The sequence below is a fragment of the Perca flavescens genome, chromosome 11 (genome assembly GCF_004354835.1).
Source record: "Perca flavescens isolate YP-PL-M2 chromosome 11, PFLA_1.0, whole genome shotgun sequence".
Taxonomy (NCBI): Eukaryota; Metazoa; Chordata; class Actinopteri; order Perciformes; family Percidae; genus Perca; species Perca flavescens.
Window position 1 is genome coordinate 35,443,621 of NC_041341.1, and position 19,152 is coordinate 35,462,772.

The 19,152-nt window shown below is 42.1% G+C and overlaps 1 protein-coding gene across 2 annotated transcripts; it reads left to right on the forward strand.

The window, feature by feature from the left end:
• Positions 1–1,140: 1,140 nt before the first annotated feature.
• arglu1a (arginine and glutamate rich 1a) lies at positions 1,141–14,797 on the forward strand. Of its 2 annotated transcripts, none has more exons than XM_028591253.1 (4): positions 1,141–1,724; positions 7,300–7,591; positions 10,608–10,691; positions 13,083–14,797. In XM_028591253.1, exons 1-4 carry the CDS (start codon positions 1,399–1,401, stop codon positions 13,245–13,247), a joined length of 867 nt encoding a protein of 288 aa, XP_028447054.1. In that variant the 5' UTR covers positions 1,141–1,398; the 3' UTR covers positions 13,248–14,797. The 2 variants fall into 2 exon arrangements, with proteins under 2 accessions (XP_028447054.1, XP_028447055.1); XM_028591254.1 differs by having other exon boundaries at positions 1,145–1,724; positions 7,366–7,591.
• The last annotated feature ends 4,355 nt before the right edge of the window (positions 14,798–19,152 follow it).

The window sequence follows — 19,152 nt, forward strand, 5'->3', positions numbered from 1 at the left end:
ACTGCTATATTGACAACATGACTAAGCAATTTGACTGTCTTATCCGTACACAATGACTTGTCATTCTGATGGCACTGACATGTTCATTGACACAGATATTTACTTTGGAGAGATGAACTAAAGATTTTGAGCAAGAGACTGGCTTTTGCAGGCAATCCGTGGTGTTTTGCTATTTGTACGAATTGTTTTGAGAAATGTACTTACTGTTTTGCAAATGAGGATGAGGATGATTCGAGAAATGTCTCCTGTGAATGTTTATGTCTTTATGTTGGTGTAAAGGGAATTCAAACACAGATAAGTATATCTACTGGGTATGGCTTTGGATGATTTGCATCTCCTGCTAGATTATTTTAAGAAGCTCAACTTCAAGTGTGTGTCTTTCATCTGCAGCCAGGATTTCAAAAGAACACGTTCTTATTGTAATATTGACAAAATCACCAACAAGAGTGGGTGGACTACTTCAAAAACATTCCAGTTATTAATTTATACTATGAGAGCCTAGATGTATTGTACTACAGAGGACGAAGCTCACATACACACTTAGACCCTATTTCATAAAAATAAAATGACATGTGACAGACTGTGTGCCAATGCGTAATGTGTCCCATTTACAGTTTAGTGTGAGAGAAAATAGGAGGATTTTAGCGCAGCAGGTGTAGGAGTAAAAACAGATTTATTTTGCACAATTTTCTAATTACATTTACTTATATACTTACACAAACAGGAAAAATCTGAATTATATGTATCTCTGTCCAAAAACAAATAAACCAAGATTACATTATACATGGTCTGATAAAAGGTAAATTATTGTTTACAGTTGTGTTGTTAATTTATGTACAAATTCGTGAGAGAAGATATATTTGTTATTTGTGCACACAAATAAGCCCCCATAAGTCAAATATGGTTTACATACTGTATATTCTGTACAGGTAAAATAAAGTGTAACCTTGGCTTTGCTGTATAAACTGGAATGGAAAGTCTTCTGGGACAAACTTGTGGGATATATATATATACACACACACACATTATATAATAGATGTTTCAGAATCTATTTCTCTTGAGAAAGTAAAGGCAAGTTTGGGGACTGTACATTTGACTGTATTTGACAGGACAATCCCGAAGACTACCGGGAAATACCGAAAGCCGCGGTGCCTGCTGGGAAACTACGAACTCGACAAACGGCCATCTTTCTTTATAGAGAGTTAGTAGGGCAAATAACAACCACTGTTGAATGATTATTTCTCCAAAATAGACTCGTTGAAGCAAATCCACTTTGTCAGTTATTGCAAATAATAAGTTGAAAGAGGAGCGGGTGGACCGGAATTCCAGATATTGGGCATATATCAGATATAAGACAGTAGTTTGTTGTAAGCGCTCGACTTAGTGGAGCCGGGCAACATGGGCCGATCTCGGAGTCGCAGCTCTTCCCGGTCCAAACACTCCAAAAGCAGCAAGCACAGTAAGAAACGGAGCCGGTCGCGGTCCAAAGACAGGGAGAGGTCCAAGAAGCGGTCCAAGTCCAGAGAATCGAAAAGGAACCGTCGCAGAGAATCTCGTTCTCGTTCCCGGTCTACTACAGCTTCGTCCCGCAGAGAGAGAGCAGCCTCGCCGCCGGAGCGCATCGACATCTTCGGCAGGACGCTGAGCAAGAGAAATGCTCTAGACGAGAAGGCAAGGAAGGAGGAAGAGGAAAGAAGGGCAGAAATGGAAAGACAAAGGAAGATGTACGTATATTTTGATACAAGACTGGGCACCTAAAACGTTACACTACGTTGCCCGTATTGAACTGCAATATGTGCTAAGCTAAATGCTAACTAGCTGCATTCAGTTGTACAGATAGCGTTAGCAAGCTAGCCGCCAAAGCATGCTAACGTCAGCTAGGCTTTACAGGGCCTTGACTACACAGGAACGGTTATTATCCCTGTCAGGTCAGACAGCTGCTACGCAGGGGCCAGCTCACCTTTTCCGCTGGATTGCATCTTACGTTTTTTCTTTCATTATGAAGCCATTTTGATTTTAGGATAACTTCACGTTGTTATTTAAAAAAAAAAAAAAAAACTTAAATTATCATTTATAACTTGTATAGACTTCACTGTTGTGGGGAGGGAGTAGTTACTTTGTTGTTTACAGTCATTATAACTTAAAAACAACAAAGGAATCATCCCTGCTGCTCTGTCCATCTATTATTGTCATAGTGTCACTGACTGCATTGACAGTGCAGCGGATTCCAAGACAGGCCACTGGTCCTTAATGCATTAAGCCAGGTAGTGCTGTGTAATTTGTCAACCAATGGCTCTGTCTATCTCTCTATCTATCTATATATATCTCTCTATTTAACTAGCTATCTCTCTATATCTATCTATCTCTATATCTCAGTTTCTTAATTGTGTAAGCAATGTATTGATTAACAATACCAATTGCAAAGACCCTTGCCCTCTAATCCTAACCCATCCTTAAAGGTATTTCATTCATTCATATATATATATATATATATATATATATAAAATTGGATCAATGCATAAATCCGTATAACAAAATAATGGCTACAATCTTACATGGTGAAGCATATAGTACATGGGAAAACAATGACTTTGTGGTCATATTTGCTAATAAAAACCTTGACTAATTACTGAATGCATGCAGGGAAGCATGCTTCTAGCAGGGAAGTTGGTCAGTTAGCCTTTCAGTAATGTACTCCTAGTGTTTAAACATTCAGGTGTCTGACTGCGTCAGGAGGTGCTGATAAATGTGCAACCAATTCCAGAGTTTGCAACTTGTGCATACAACGTCCAGCTGGGTGAAACTATAGTAGGCAGCTGGGGGCATGTTGCTGCTTCACAATATAAGCAAGGGGGTAGGTTAGTTAGTTAGTTAGTTAGTTAATACAATTTTAATTTATTCTACTGTTCTGATTTTGTATTTAAAAATGAGAAGTTAAAATGGCATCAAGTAATCATCTTTGACCTTTTCATAAAAGCTATCTTTCCCGTTCAAAGTTCTCAAACAGTAGAGGTCTCCACGACGTGTAACGTTAGACAGCCAATCACAAACATGATTAGATCTTGGTAGAAGCATGCTGCATGCTGATTGGCTCGCTGATGAGATCTACTCCTTAGGTATTAAAATTGGGTATTGACTGACGAGGCATTTTTCAATACACGACATTAAGGAGGCAATTGGGTCTGTGCCTAAAACGTATTGAATTCGGTACCCAGCCCTACTCATGACGGAGCCCCGCTCAGCTGTATGCAGGGCACCTTAAAAGGGCGAGAAGCAACTCCCTGAAAAAACAAACGGAACAGTAGGAAAGTAGTCGGCTGGAAATGTTTTTTATGTCTGGCCGACAGCCGGCACTTGCATGAAGCTCTGACTCAGTGCGTTTACATGCAGTTTAACCCTTGTGTGCTGTTCATATTTTTTTTACACAGCCGATGTTCCTGGGTCTGATGGACACACATTATCAGGCTTTTAAATCAATAGAGCCTTAACAATTTATGTAAAAATACTTAACAGATGTTTACTTTAGCTCAATTATCAATATATATAATTTATGGTTCATTTTTGCTATTTACCCCTGTGAGATCACATGTATGATAATTTTAGTTTTTTGTGAGAAAATAAGCAAATTCAATTATAAAAAAGGTTAAAAAAAAATAGAAACAAGATTTTTGATCATTATTGGTGCTTATTTCTTAGAACTTAATCAAAACACATGAAAGAGCTTGAAATGTAACAATTTTGTAACTTTTTGTGGGAATAGCAGGTGCAGAAAGGCAACAGACACGCACACAGACGCACACACAGCAGGCCCAGTTAGGAGGAGGACACAGTTACGTTTTATAGTACCTACAATTATTACACAATTATTACCCTCAGGTCCAGTAGACCCGAACACCTCATATGTAATAGTTAGGCTATGTGTAGGGGGGTGTACTGTGTGCAGTCATTCAAAATAAGTTATTTTTTTATGTTCTTCACAGAAAATGAGCCAAGGCCAATGAGTTTGAGTTCAAATGAATAATAAATAGCATCATTTTTCCTTTAGCAAACATTGAAAACGGGTCCCACAGACCCAAAAAAAATTATATCCGGGCTAAGGCAATACCCTGATGACGCCATGTAAACACCGTACCCCGGTTAGTATCCGGGGTATTCCTGCATGTATACCCAATAACCAGAGTTTGATCGGGATAAACGTCTGGACATGCTCCAGTTGCTCGTCCCCACTCCTCTGGAGTGTTTTTGACCCCAAAATAATACAAATTGTTGTTATGATACATAGGGCGGTGTACCGGCAAGAATCTGGCGATACGATACGTATCACGATACATGGGTCGGGATTCAATATATTGCAATATATTTTGATAATGTGCGTAAGGTGATAAATATTGGGATTTTTTTAAAGTGTAATTTTAGAAACTAATATTTAGAAAAAAGACATGATGTGCATAAAAGTCAAAGAAGTTTACTTTAGGTAAACAATTCAGTACACAGAAAATCAAACTGCCAGTTTGGGATTGTGGTTCCCAAGTTCTTAGTGAGCTATGTTGATAGGCCAAAGTTCAGCCATAGCTACATTGTTAGCTTCTAGCCAAAAGGCAGGCACTGCTAGGCACTGCTAGACAAGGACACTAGTGGTGGGTCTCAGCATAGCCATCTAGCGGTAGGGGGTTTAAACATAAACGTGAACCACTGTCTTACATGAATATTTTTTAATAAAAAAAATAAATTAATCAATATAGCATTTTTTTTAAATCGATACAGTATTGCAAAATAAAATATCACGATACTCAAGTGTAACAATTTTTTTCTTACACCCTTAATGATGCAACACAACAGCGTTGGCCAAGTTAGCAACAGGCAATCGGCAGCAAAGATCCTGCAGCCCTTCTGTTTGTTTTTTTCGCGCCGAGACAGCAACGGACAAAGGGAGATGGCTAAACAGATTGTCCATCACCGGGGCTGTCAACGCTTTGCCTCAGCAAAAAAAAGTGGAGGGGCTGAGCAGCTCCCACTGCGGCCACTGGCTAGCTTGCTAATTCCAGCCGGCACTGGGCGACACTGGTTACAGATGTAACGCAATTAGCCAAACAAAGTTGTCAGTCATCTGGCGAGAGCAATGAGCTTTCCTACGCTGTGACAAGAGTGTCTAAATGAACCATTAAGTTGTTAAATTTTTACAAATTTAGTGGCCCACAGGGAAATCTCCAATCAGGGTTCATTTTCAGACAAGATCTTGGTGGACCAGCTCTGACTTAAAGTGTCTGTTGCCAGTGAAACTTAGATGCTGTTTGTGAATCCACAGCTGTATGGTGCTTTTACGCTGGACTCGGTAAACTTTTCTTATCTGAACTCTTTGTCTCAGATTGATCCTTGTGTTCTGGTAAACTTAAGTCCGACGTAAAAAGGCGCAGGAATTAATAAATGGAGTCAGATTTGACATGCCTTAAGGCCTTATTTTAGACATAATTCCCTCTTCACCGGTCGATGTAATTTTGACATAGGTCAACCGGAAGAAAAAGCTAGTTGTGCGTTGAAAGAGCACAGCCTACCGTACCGGAGGTAGTGGTACTCCCTAAGGCATGGATACCCGACCCGAGGCAGACGGTACCCGACGGGCCGGGTTCGGACAGATATTTAGAAATTATGGTCAGGGTCGGGCTCGGTCATATCAGCGCGATAACGCATTTGTTGTAAAATGGTGCTGCGGCTCCTTTTAAGAGAGGTGTGTGTGTGTGTGTGTGTGTGTGTGTGTGTGTGAGATTTTAACTGGGTTGGGCTCGGACACAAATTTCTTAATACCTGTCGGGCTCGGGCCGGGTTCGGTCACGGCTCTGTTGGACGCGGGCCGGCCTCGGACAGAAAAATTCGGCCCTTTCCGGACTCTAGTACTCCCGTCATTCTTCCCATTTCTTCCTCGCTCATGTATACTGGGAGAACTGGCATACCCCGTTAGTACTGTGCATGTAAATGCACTGACTGACTGTCACTACCCCGCATCTTAAAGCACCGCAGCGGACAGGGATGCTGCTGTTGTTATGGTGTCTGTGGTAGCCAGAGGCTCACAGACACCTGAGATCTGAGCTGCTGCCTCACACCTGGCTTCCTGACTGCCTATGTTTACTGCTTAATGGCCACAGGGCTACTTAAGCAGGTATACAAATGTAAATATCAGGACACAGAGACTTTGGTTTCCCGCTGGCTGACAAAAATGATATCTGATCCAGGCAGGGTAGGTTGTGTGTTTACAACGCACCTGCCAACTCCTAATAGCTTCCTGTTCAGAGTGGAGATAAAAAGCATTTTCAATAGGTAAACAGGATGACAGGTGACCTCCATCTGCTGCTGTAGTGGACAGGCTCGGCCATTCCTACAGGGGTAGTGGACTGGGATAGTAAATCAACTTTCCACACATTTGGAATACCTGGACCGTGCTCTATGTAGTAGGGCTGCACGATAAGAGGAAAATATGCGTTAGCGCTTATGAATATGGTGATAATGATTTTACTTGCGATAACTAAACAGATATTTAAGCGTACTGGGTTCTGCTGCTTTTCAGTATTCTGCAAAAATACAACAAACGGCTTGTTAAATTTAAAACAAATGAGAGGAAAGTATTCAGAACATTGTTATTGATCAAATTGAACATTTGAATTGAATATAAAAGGCTAAAAAAAATAGTTACATTTTAGAGTGCAGTATATTTTCCAGTGTCTTTCGCTATATGTCGCACCCTCTTCGCGGTGTGTTTATTGCGCCAGTTGATATCTCGATGACAAAAAAAAACATAAGAATGATTTATTGTGCAGCCCTAGTATGTAGCCAACCTGTGATTTGGCAATAACATTGGTGGTTGTACATATAACATGCATGGGTTGGGGTTGGGTTGTACTGAAGATGACGTGTTGGAGGTTAGAGCTCCAACACGTCATGCCAGTTTTATAAAGCTAAAAGAAATTACAACATTACACAGTACCGCACAAATCTTTGAATCTACTTTTCAGCTCCTTTCTGCCTGCCTGCGATGTGCAACTTTAGACAGCCAATCCCAAGCAATATTAGATCTTGGTAGAAGCACGTTGCATGCTTATTGGTTCACTGACGTTGGTGGGATTTACTCCTTGGGTATTGAATTACGAGGCAGTTCGGTCGGGGCGTAAAATGTATTGTGTGTGTGTGTGTGTGTGTGTGTGTGTGTGTGTGTGTGTGTGTGTGTGTGTGGGTGTGGGTGTGGGTGTGTGGGTGTGGGTGTGTGGATCAGCTTTATGATAAATAGGTTCCATCCCTGCTTTCCTATAGACCGTCCATCCCTGTATGTCCGCTCTCGTTCCCCCTCTCATCCGTTTCTCCCCCCCCGTCCTCCAGCCGGCAGCAGGAGATCGAGGAGAAGCTGATCGAGGAGGAGACGGCGCGGCGGGTGGAGGAGCTGGTGGCCAAGCGGGTGGAGGAGGAGCTGGAGAAGCGCAAGGACGAGATTGAGCGGGAGGTTCTGCGGCGCGTCGAGGAGGCCAAGCGCATCATGGAGCGGCAGCTGCTGGAGGAGCTGGAGAGACAACGGCAGGCAGAGTTGGCGGCACAGAAGGCCAGAGAGGTAACGCTCGGTCGTTTGGAACGCAGCCCCTCCATTCCTCCATACCTCCCCCAAGCCCTTAACACCTGTCCCCATCTCCGTCCCAGTCACCTGCTCTGACTGGTGCCTTTTCTAAGGGACATGTGGGGACGGTGGAGGGACCCCCCCCCCGTTTACTTTTCAGAATGTAATCTTGCCATGGTACAAGTTTCACTGCAGGGAGGGTACGTGCACAGCCTGTACTGTAGGGAAGTGATGCATTTGATAGTGACAAAGCATTACCGTGAATGTGTTTGCACACGACATACAAAACCTAACATATAGAGCAAGGGGGACCATGCCAGTCTGGCAGTCTCTTGACTAATCACTCTGTGGAGCGCCTCCTCCTCCCGAGTAATCAAGTGCTCCCCGCAGTTATTTATATCTTCTAAACTAACTGTTAATTTGGTCATTTCTTACAATTTCAAATATGTGAGATGACAAACTGCATGAAGTGCATGTGCACTTGTTACTCAGGGGACACAGATGGCCACAGATGATTATCAAAATAGTGGAACCACAAAATATATACAGTATATGTTCTTCATTTTCACGGCAGCCATTTAACAGGTGTAGCGCCGAGATGCTAGAAGTACTTGATAGTGAAAGTTTTGCCATGGCAGGGTTCCAAAAAATTGACTGGCTATAGTCTTTTCCATTATTTTGTCCCTGGTTTGGCTTGAACTTTGAACTTTTCATATTTGCTAGCATCTTTGTTAATATTTGCAATAAAGAGCTCTCTGTTTTTTGTAAGATGACACTTCCGTTTTACAGCCACCGTCTCTGTACGTCACTGGCCGTTTCCCGAATGCTTAAAATTGACCGCTAGCTTTATATTAACTCTTTTGAAAACCCATAGCTATTACGTATGGGTTAGCCAGGCTTTAGTTTGAGTTCTAATAAGAAGCCCAGTCCTGTAATCTTGGGCCTCTTCAGAGTTAGTACAACCCCTTTTGCATCTTTCCCTTTGCGTTTTAGAGGGTAAAGGTAGACCTCTTGTCTGTGTGCCTCCTCCCCAGGCTTCATTAAGAAAAGGGGCTTTGTTTATACTACAGTAATAATGGATGATGAATGAGAAGGGCAGCTGAAGCCTAGTGACCCTGACTTGCCCAGGGAGCAGCCAGTGGCTTGGTACTAATAGGGTGAGAAATGTAGGCCTCCTTGACCTACGTGGACTTAATCGCTCAGCATTCTCCTACCACTTCTTTCTTTCTAAATCTCCCACTCTGATCTGAGACACCGTTTACCGACGGGACCGGTAGAACTAGCGAGGCGCCCCTAAACCCAAAGCCAGCCTTAAAGTGCTCGGCTGAAGAAGCTCGTGCTAGATTCCTCCGATGTCACAACTCCTAGATGAGTGGAGATTACCCTTTGACATTTTAAATCAAATTTGATGTGTAGAAATGTTAATCCCCTTTTGTTTAATTCACCGACAGTTTGTCCTGTACAGGTTTCTTTTTTTAAATTTTTGTAACCACCCCCCTTACCTTCTCTTTTAACAATCCTTGTTTTGACAATTTTCTGTTAGACGGCATCAGCTCTTGGATACATAATGACGGACCGCCACATTTCCTGTTTCCTGTTTGACAAGGTTAACTAACTGGTCTAACCTTTTTGTCTGTTAATAGATATATATATATTTTTTTCTAATAATACATTACATTTTATACACTTAAAGTCGTTTCCTCCCCAGAACAACAAATGTACTGTGTTTTGTACTCATGACTTGCTTCTCCTATAGGGTTGCTGCTCATTTTTGGATATTGTTATTTGTAAATCCATTTGTGTTGTGTTTTATTTTTTATTTTAATTTATTTTGGAAACACAACTCACCAACCTCCTAACTAGCACTTGACCTGAGCTGGCCTGCAGCCTTTCAGCTCACCGTGACTCGGGTCCTGTACTGTAAGTGTACCGTGGTCCGGTCTCCTCGAACACACACACAGACACCTCTTTGTACTGTCCACTCCTTCACTCTGCTATCGTCTCTCAGTGGGGACTGAGCCACTGTAAAGAAAGGAAAACTATTTAAAAAAAAAAAAAAAAAAAAAAAAGACAGAATGTGAGCTGTGGCTGCAGGCTAAGCAGTACAGAGAACAGAGTTATAAAGGGGAATGCCGCAGGCGCGGTATGGCCGAATCTATCCCCTCCCCACCCCCCAAACCTACCCACCCACCCCAGGAGCGCTTCTCTGTCTCTGCAGGGGGGCCACACAGTCCGGACGGGACAGTAAATATTCAACCGTTTAATGCCGAATGCTTTCACCAGTTGTGTAGGTACACAGGCAAGGAAAATGCGTAGGTATACGTGCATTGGTGAGCCAAAACTCTTCCCTCCTTTTCTTTGTATCCTTTTTTGTTTTCTTCTCTTGCTTATAATGATGTTTAGAGCAAAACTCAGCCATACAAACCATATAAAAAAATCAGCAATTGTATTGTCTGTCAATTTATATCTTGTCTTCTATTTGTGAGTGTGATGAGTGGGGTTCCCCCCCCTTTTTTTTTTTTTTTTCTTGGAATTCTTGTTTTTAAATTTTTATTAAATGTCTCACAATAATGCAGTGAGCGCCCTAGCTGTGGCTTAGCTTTTTTAATTTTTCTAGGAGGGTACTAACAGCAGGAGAGGGAGGGAAAATAAATAGCGGGTTCATTTTTCCCCCCACAGTCTCTTTATGCTTTTTGTATTTTAAAAAACAAAAACAGTTTAGCCTGACTGCAGAGAATGCCACAGTGTGGTCATGTGTGAGAGGCTAAACAAACTTCTCTGTGGTGTAATGAGTTAGGTGTGTGTGTGTGTGTGTGCGTGCGTGCGTGCGTGTGTGTGTGTGTGTGTGTGTGTGTGTGTGTGTGTGTGTGTGTGTGTGTGTGTGTGTGTGTGTGTGTGTGTGTGTGCGACAATTAGAGGGCAAGTGTGTGTGTATGTATGTATGTATGTACGTAAAGTGCTTTGTGGCTGCAGCCTGTTCGTGCGCTAACATGGAACCGTGTCACCCGTCTAGGAGGAAGAAAAATCTAAGCGGGAGGAGCTGGAAAAAATCCTGGAGGAGAATAACCGCAAGATCGCCGACGCTCAGGCCAAGCTGGTACGCCCCGCTCTGCTTCCTTTCTGCCTGGTTTTTGGACACATTTATCCCATTTCAGTCAAAATTCATACTTTTATATTGTTTCTGAACGCTGCCTCGATTACCTACGAAATGACCAGCACCACTCGTCCTCTTTTAACCCTTGTGTTGTCCTCCCGGCTAAAGAAATGTTGACACTTTTTTCAAACAAATTTCCCCCTAGGCCTCCAGCACTTTTTGTTGAATTTTCTTCCGTTTATTGTTGCATTTTATTTTTTTAACTAGTTTTTTCAATTTCTTTTTTTTTTTTTTTTTTCAACTTTTTTGTCACGTTTACGTGTGACCAATTTCCCCCCACTACTACCAATTCGGACAAGTTTTACACTTATTGTTGGAATTCATGGACACTAACCCTAATTGTTGAGTTTAAAAAACTGAAATATGCTGTAAAATAGAATGAAAGTAGTGAACTGAGCCTTCATTTTACTTGAGAAGAGCGTTAAATGGAACCATCCGTCTTCATTTTTAGCAGTTTGGTTGACAGAAACCCAAATTTCCAATATAGACATTTTTGACCCGAGGACAACAGGAGGGTTAACTTTAATGTTGTCCATAACGAAAAAATGAGAAGCAGTTATGTTTGTAACATTACAGCACAAGAATACAAATGTTTTTTTTTCTTTCTTTTTTCTTGATTCACTTTTTATGTCTGCGTCATATTGATACCCACAAATGAAGTTTTTTTTTTTTTGTCTGAAATTGAATAGGGCTGCAGCTATTCTTTTAATTGTCGACTAATCTTTCGATTTATTTTCTCAGTTATTTCAAATCTTTCCTTATTTTTTATTTTTTCTTTCTTAATCAATTGATCGGGCTGAGTAAATTATCAAACTAGTCAGCGATTCATTTAATAGTAGACTAATCAATTAGGGCTGCGCAATTCACTTAATCGCAATTTTTTCAAAATTCCAATATGGACTATAGTTAATGGTAAAATATGTGTCAAACCATTTTGAATAAAGTATTGTGGTGCTGCAGAGACGTCTACACATAAAGAAATTTATAAAGAATTTGTTTGGTACAGGTCCTCGCAAAAATCCCACTTCAATCATTTTTTATATATATGTTTTTTTAAATATGTTAAAATGAAAAGGAGAATAATGATACAAAAATGATCATTCCCTCCACTATCGTGAATCACATCCCAAAATCCGTCATAATAATCGCAACTGGGTATTTTCCTCATATCGTGCAGCCCCATCATCAATTATTTGATTGATCCACGCGACTCTAAAATGCGACTGTCCCGATCACATCCAATGAGAAATGATTTCACTTCCAAGTACATGTCTGCTTTATGCGCTTTTAATGTCCCTTATGGGTCGATAATTCCAAATCTGTCCTCCACTGATTGAGACCTCGAGGCTTTCACCACACCACACCACACCACACCACAACTCCATAGACCTCTGGCAAGAAGCCCTTGTGTTGCGTGGCTTTGAGTTGATGGTTATCAGCCTTGGCTAACAACCCAGTGGGCTTTTTCTTTTCCTGTTGGCTATACAAGCTGAAGTCTGACTAATTTGTAAAGCACTGTTTATTTGATTCAGGCTTGATTTGGATAAGCCGAGGCTGTAGTAAACATCTGCACACACACACACACACACACACACACACACACACACACACACACACACACACACACACACACACACACACACAAAAAGAGAAGCAGATGCTGGATGTTAGGGCTGGGTGATACGGGGGAAGTCAGATATCAGAATATTCCTGACCAAATTCATCGATGTTGACACTGATGATATTGTAGGGTTGACCAAATTAGTGCTTTCACTAAATATTTGTGATTTTAGATAAATATTCAACAATGTGATAAAGAGTTTAAGTCAAATTAGAGAAATAATCATTCCCGTCAGTTATACTGAATTTGTTAACATGGAGGCACACAAATAGTTTAATGTTTTTACAAATCTGCAATTCTTCAAATGGCATTCCCTCGAAATGTTTCACAGCAGATGTTCTGAGAAAATTGAGTTGGTGTGTGCTTTGTTATCAATTTTAGACAACGTAATTGTATATGACGATATCCTGATATGATTTAATCAAGATACGATTCCATTGAAAGACGATAAATGATCCTATTGAATTAAGGCCCAGCCCTGCTGGATGTTAAAAGGGTACAAGGGCACTTTGCTTGAAAGCTGTGTTTTTGTGTGTGTGTGTGTGTGTGTGTGTGTGTGTGTGTGTGTGTGTGTGTGTGTGTGTGTGTGTGTGTGTGTGTGTGTGTGTGTGTGTGTGTGTGTGTGTGTGTGTGTGTGTGTGTGTGTGTGTGTGTGTGTGTGTGTGTGTGTGTGTGTGTGTGTGTGTGTGTGTGTGTGTGTGTGTGTGTGACAGGCTGAGGAGCAGTTGCGTATTGTAGAGGAGCAGAGAAAGATTCACGAGGAGCGCATGAAGCTGGAGCAGGACCGGCAAAAGCAGCAAAAGGAGGAGCAGAAAATCATCCTCGGCAAGGGCAAGTCCCGGCCCAAGCTCTCCTTCTCCCTGAAGGCCACCGAATGAGACTGCTCCCTCCCCCCAAAAAAAAACCTTCGCTCACACGTCCCGCCCAGCCTTCATCCCCATCCAGCTCTGCCTCCTCATCATTCGACCCCACTCCTCCTCCTCCGTGGAACGCTCGCTTCGTTTTGGAAGTGCTGAAGGAAGGCCGAGGATAAGGGGGTGTGCGCCCCGCTGTGTGTCGGTCCCTGCGAAAAAGGCCCACGTTGTCCCTCCCGGCCTGGAAGGGAAAGGCAGCTCTCTGCCCTCGCCCTTCCTCATCCCCACCGCACAGATGACTCTTGTTTGTGCTTTTTTTTTTTTTTTTATTTTATTTTTTTTTTTTTTTAGGAACTTGAACTTTCTTGATGTAGAATGCTATAACATGTCCCCTTTGCCCCCCAGTAAGTCTTAACTCTGGTGTAACAGCGAGCGACTGTGCGCCCGTGCTCTTCTTACATGTCTTCACAGCCAGCAAACTCCAATAGAACGCCAGTCCCTGATAATAGAGTATGTGTGACTTTTGTCTAGTTTCAGTCTACTGTAAAAGCTCATGTGCAGCTTGGGAGTTGGCCTGTGGTTTTCCTGTTTTCATAAAAAAAAAAAAAAATGGATCCGAAAGTGGCCGACGCAGTGGGAACAAATCGCAGCACAGCCTTTTTAAAAGCAGTTAACTTCCCGTCCAGCTGACAGGTTTCTGTCTTCCACCTACCTTTTACTTCCTCTGCCCATAAGCTCCGCTCACCATATAAATCTCAAAACCACTCTTCTTTCTGCTTCAGCTCCGTCTGCTGTGTATATCATTTATTTTTTCTCTAAATGACAGCAGCGTGTCGACCTGAGAGGGAATGTGAAGCTCGTGTTACATTTGAAGTCGCGGCGGTGCAGGTGAACTCAGGCCTCAGCTTCCAAGCTGCCCATGACTCAACCACAGATCCTACAGCAGGATGTGTGTCTCGTCTACGATAAGGGGGCCTGTGGGTAATGGAGGAGAGAGAGAGAGAGAGAGAGAGAGAGGACATTTCCTGTATGATGTAATTTTATTAGCCTTGCTGTGATGTGCTGAGTCCCAACTCCTCCTCCCCCCTCCCCCATCCAGTTAAAATTGTGTTATGAAATTGATCCACAATTAGGGAACAAAAAGTCACATTAATGGTAAATACTTGAGTTTTGTTTTATCAGACTCTTTGGGGGAAAAAAAGCAGTGAATTGTAGGAAACCTACGGACCGTACAGTCCGTGTTCTGTCCCTGAGTTGTGTTGTAGTAAACTAACTTGGCAAGGCGCCTCACTTGGTAAGTCTTGATTCGTATAGGATGGACAAGTTCAGGTAAGACAAGGTGTGAGGTCAGCAGCAATGAGTGTGTGAGGGTGACTGAGCGTGTGCATGTGTGTGCATGTGTGTGTGTGAGAGAGAGAGAGAGAGAGAGTGTGTGTGTGTGTGTGAGAGAGACAGGCGGGCTGACCTCAGGTGGGTATAATGACTTTTTGTTATGTTGTGGGATTTTGAATTTGTCATGTAATTTCCCCCAATTGTCAAGGGACTGAACAGTTCAATAAATCCTTTTGAATGCCTCCAATTGTATCGCCTAAAAGTGTGTGGGGGTGGGGGTGGGTGTGGGGGTGGCGACATTACTGGCACCATTTGGGGTTCTGTCAGTGGGTTATTGCTGTACTAATACATGAACATCAAGTTAACCCCCTGTAATAATCCAGTCTAATAAATTGGCAGCTGTAACTAAGTACATTTACTCAAGTACTGTACTTTAGTACAAATGTTGAGGTACTTTCTACTTCTAATGCGCTACATTTAAGATAAATATTGTACTTTTTACTCCACTACATTCATCTGTTACAGCTTTAGTTACTTTACACATTAAGATTTCTGCACACATGTAGGTCTAGGCTAGTTTACAAAATACAATGTTTAATTAAAAATTAAACTAAACACATTGAAAGTGATGATTTTTGAACAGGCCTACATTTAATTTGAATACTTGAAGTAGGCTAGGCCTACATGTTCCTGATGATAATCACATATTTTTACTTAAGAAACATTTTCAATGCAGGACTTTTAACTAGTAAAGGAGTATTTTTACACTGTGGTAGGCCTGTTAGTAATACTTTAACTCCTAAGTAAAGAATGTGAATACTTGTTCCATCACTGCTGCTTTGTTTCCAGCGAGTGAAGGCCGAGCCGAGCCGTGACAAAGACTGGGTGAGTGCTTTAAACCGACGGCCTCGTCCTCCGCTTGTCTCGGGACTCTGCTGCCTTTGGAGAATAACGGGCGACTCTAAACTAATGAGCCCAGCTAACTGTCCAATATATTTAAAGGTGCGAGTGAAGCAATGGCTGATGAAGATATTAAAGTTTGATTAGTGTAATTCATTCTTAAACTCGGGTCAACGCGGACCCTTGTCCGCCCGGCCCTCAGTCTCTAAAGTACGGATAGTTTCCATCTCCTCTCTCCTATCGAATAATGGCGACTGGATGTAGCCTATGTCAACATTTAGTGACCCCGCCGTGTGACGACGTCTGGCAGTGTAGCCTAACACCAACCGTAAGTCTTTCGGTGAAGAGAACAGAAGTCCCACCCTCACCCCCACCCCCGGCCGGTCCGGGGACAGCCACCGGCCCAGTGCCGGAGCCCAGCCCGCTCCGGTGCGCTGCTCCCCCGAGGCCTGTGTGTCTCTGTCCCGCTACTGCACTCTCACAGCTCCGCGCAGCTCACTGCTTAAAACAAGGAGGAATTTTAGTTGGTAAAAATACACACACACACTAATTTTAGAGAGAAATGTGTAGCCTAGCCTATAGGGTATTTGGTAATAAAATAAAAAGTTTCCTTCAAAGACAGAAGTGGATAGTTTGATCTATATACATAGGCTACTTGATTATTATTATTATTGCTGAAGTTATTTTGAATTTATTTTCACTGCAAACTGTGAGCTTCTCTAACTTTTTTGCGTCGATATGAAAGAAATCAGCAGTCTGTCACACTCACAGATTCACAGATATATTACTAATATCGCATACTAATAACATAAATCAGCATATAGAACACGTCCTCATTATTTCATTAGACGGTGATTCAGCACAAGTCTCTGGAATACCAAATATTGATTTACTGTGTGTGTGTGTGTGTGTGTGTGTGTGTGTGTGTGTGTGTGTGTGTGTGTGTGTGTGTGTGTGTGTGTGTGTTGTCAAGTCGGGCTGATCTCCAGGAAAGACGCTCCGCAGCAACGGTTTCCCGACTTGTTTTTAGAGGCAGGAAGGAAGAGATTTAAAAAAATAAAAGAAACTCAAACTTCCTCTCTGTGCGCTAGCTGTCATTATGGCTGCACGGATATGAGGAAAATATCTAAATGCGATTATTTCGACTGATATTGCGATATGATTCACGATATTGGAGGGAATGAGCCTTTTTTGTGATCATTATTCTCATTTTCTCAAAAGAATATTTCTTTCTTTCTTCAGTCTGGCTGGGACTTCTCTGCAGCACCACAATCCTTTATTTAAAACGGTTTGACACATATTTGGCCATTAACACATATTGCAACTCCAACTTTAGATGAAATGAAGTGACTGAGTCACACAGTTCCAGACAGAGAAACCTTCAGCCAAAGACACACTGAAGAAATGTCTACTTCAGGAACATTTCACTGTTAAACTTTTTTTTTTTTTTTTAAATAACTTTTTGGGCTTTTTAGCCACTTCAACACTATTTATTTTTTTAGGCTACAGATCAACAGATGTGGAGAAAACAACTTGCAAGTCCTAACACAACAAGATAAACTACCACATCTGTCTGAAAACGTAGCACAGAATACCCCAACTCCCTGTAGGGCTATTCTAGACTGCAGACTACTGGCTTATTTACGTGGTCTCGATGAAAATTGAAAAGGAAGTTCATTTTGCTTTGTGCTATCCATATTATCGTGATTTCAGGTTGCAATTAATTTACAAAGCTGAAGTGACAAAAGTTAGTCCCGTTGTTTGAATATACAAGTTTAGTTTTATTTGCAGACTTTTTAGAACAATAATTGGGCTGAGAGGAAGACTGCTTCTCTGTCTGGAAGTGACATTTCCCTGTTATTTATTTCTTTATTTATGTATTTTTTGTGTCTGTAGTTTATGTATGATATGTTTAGTTGTAGTTGGACAATTTATGGGTGACACTAATTGTGTTGTGGCTGCTGTAGCCTGATATGTTTTCTTTGTCTATTATTTTGTATGTTGTGTGTGGACATTAGACCGGAAGCTGTGGATGAAAGTACTTATATTGGTGTCATGTAATTGCACGTGGGGTGGGCCACTCAGTGGCATGACACGTAAATAAATGATCATATATCATATAGACAATATTTCAGGGATTTTCCTCGGTCTCCATGCGAGTTAAAAAGAAACCACACGGCTGAAGTCTATTTAGAGCTGTTCGGCACGGAGGGCCTGCGCACGGAGCCGTGTCAGTCCCGTTAATCTAATACACTCGTTTCCTTTCCTTTGACCTTTGAATTGGAATTCAATTAGTCTAATATTCACGCTGCTCCAATAAACATGCCGTCTCTGTGAAAGCCTGCGTCCCCCTCTCTGTGTTTATTCCAGCCAGGAAAGGAGAGAAGAGGGACGGGACTCCTCGGTCCTCGGCCCGGTGTGGGTCCACACACATCACCCTGATTATCAGCTCAGGAAACAGCCGCAATCCACAGAAAAAAACCCGCCCTGATCAAATTAAGTTGTTAAAAAGTGTCAAAACTTCACACGTTCCACAAGGCGACCTGTAATCTACGGCTGGCAGAGGTGTGCGCGTGTGGGCTCGTTAAATTAGAGAGCCATTGGCAAAAAAAAAGCGTCAGTGTTTGCAGAAAGTGAGTGTGTGCCATTTCAATTAGGCTTGGAAGGAATTGTGATGTCCTCTGTTAAAATAATGTTGTAATAGTTCGGGAATTATACAAGACAATACTACAGGTCTAATAACGTCATAATAACGGAGTCATTTTGTTGAGTCTCTAAAATAACTACCAAATAAAAAAAATGCAAAACCCTCTTTAAACTTCTTCAAAGTGGATTAAAGAACATGGGGATCTCCCTTTTAAACTACGCCTAACTCTGTGTTTGGAAACAATATGTTTCAAATCATGTTTTTATTATTATTATTATTATTATTATTATTATTATAAATTAATACACCCTATTCTAAGTCATTTAGATGTCGAATTAAAACCTGATTCGATTGTTTGCGACTCTCCTGTAGCCTACTCTGGAGCGGATTTTCCGCTAGTGGGCGCTCTTGCCTTTCGGAAAAAACCTGAAGCGCACCACAGCGCTGTGGATGGAGACACATGGCTCCTCGAGCCAGTCCTGTGTTAAGAGCCTTATGGGAGCCTATGTTTTCTCCTTCTTTTCATTATAGGGCTATCCACACAAACTATAAACACGCTACAAGTGCGGTGTTTGCGCTTTGAGGGCCATAATGCTTCCATATAAGGACCAAAAACACGACTCATTTACATGGAGTCCGGTCTGTGCAGTTCACCTGGCAGTAACGTCAGCCTTTCACTGTAGTGAAATTCACCTTTATAGTCGTTTTGTGTATTTTTTTTGTTGAACTCATTAGATTTATAATATCATATACACCTGTGACACCTTTATTATGTTATAATTAGATCAGAAAGCCATTAACTCAGGTTCCATTCTCATTCGCCTATTGACTCCACTAGGGTTCCACTGTGATGTGTGTGCTGTCCATGTTGCTCACCACTAGCCCCCCCGTACTGAACCAGTTGCCCTGCCTTGACGGACAGCGGAGCTCTCGCTGACTTCTCCGCCGAGGGACCAATCAGAGGCGGCGGGGGGCGGGGCCGGGGCCAAACCAGCTCCACCAAATATTCCCAGTCGCGGTCCCTTGCAGTTACTTCCCATCCAGGTTTCG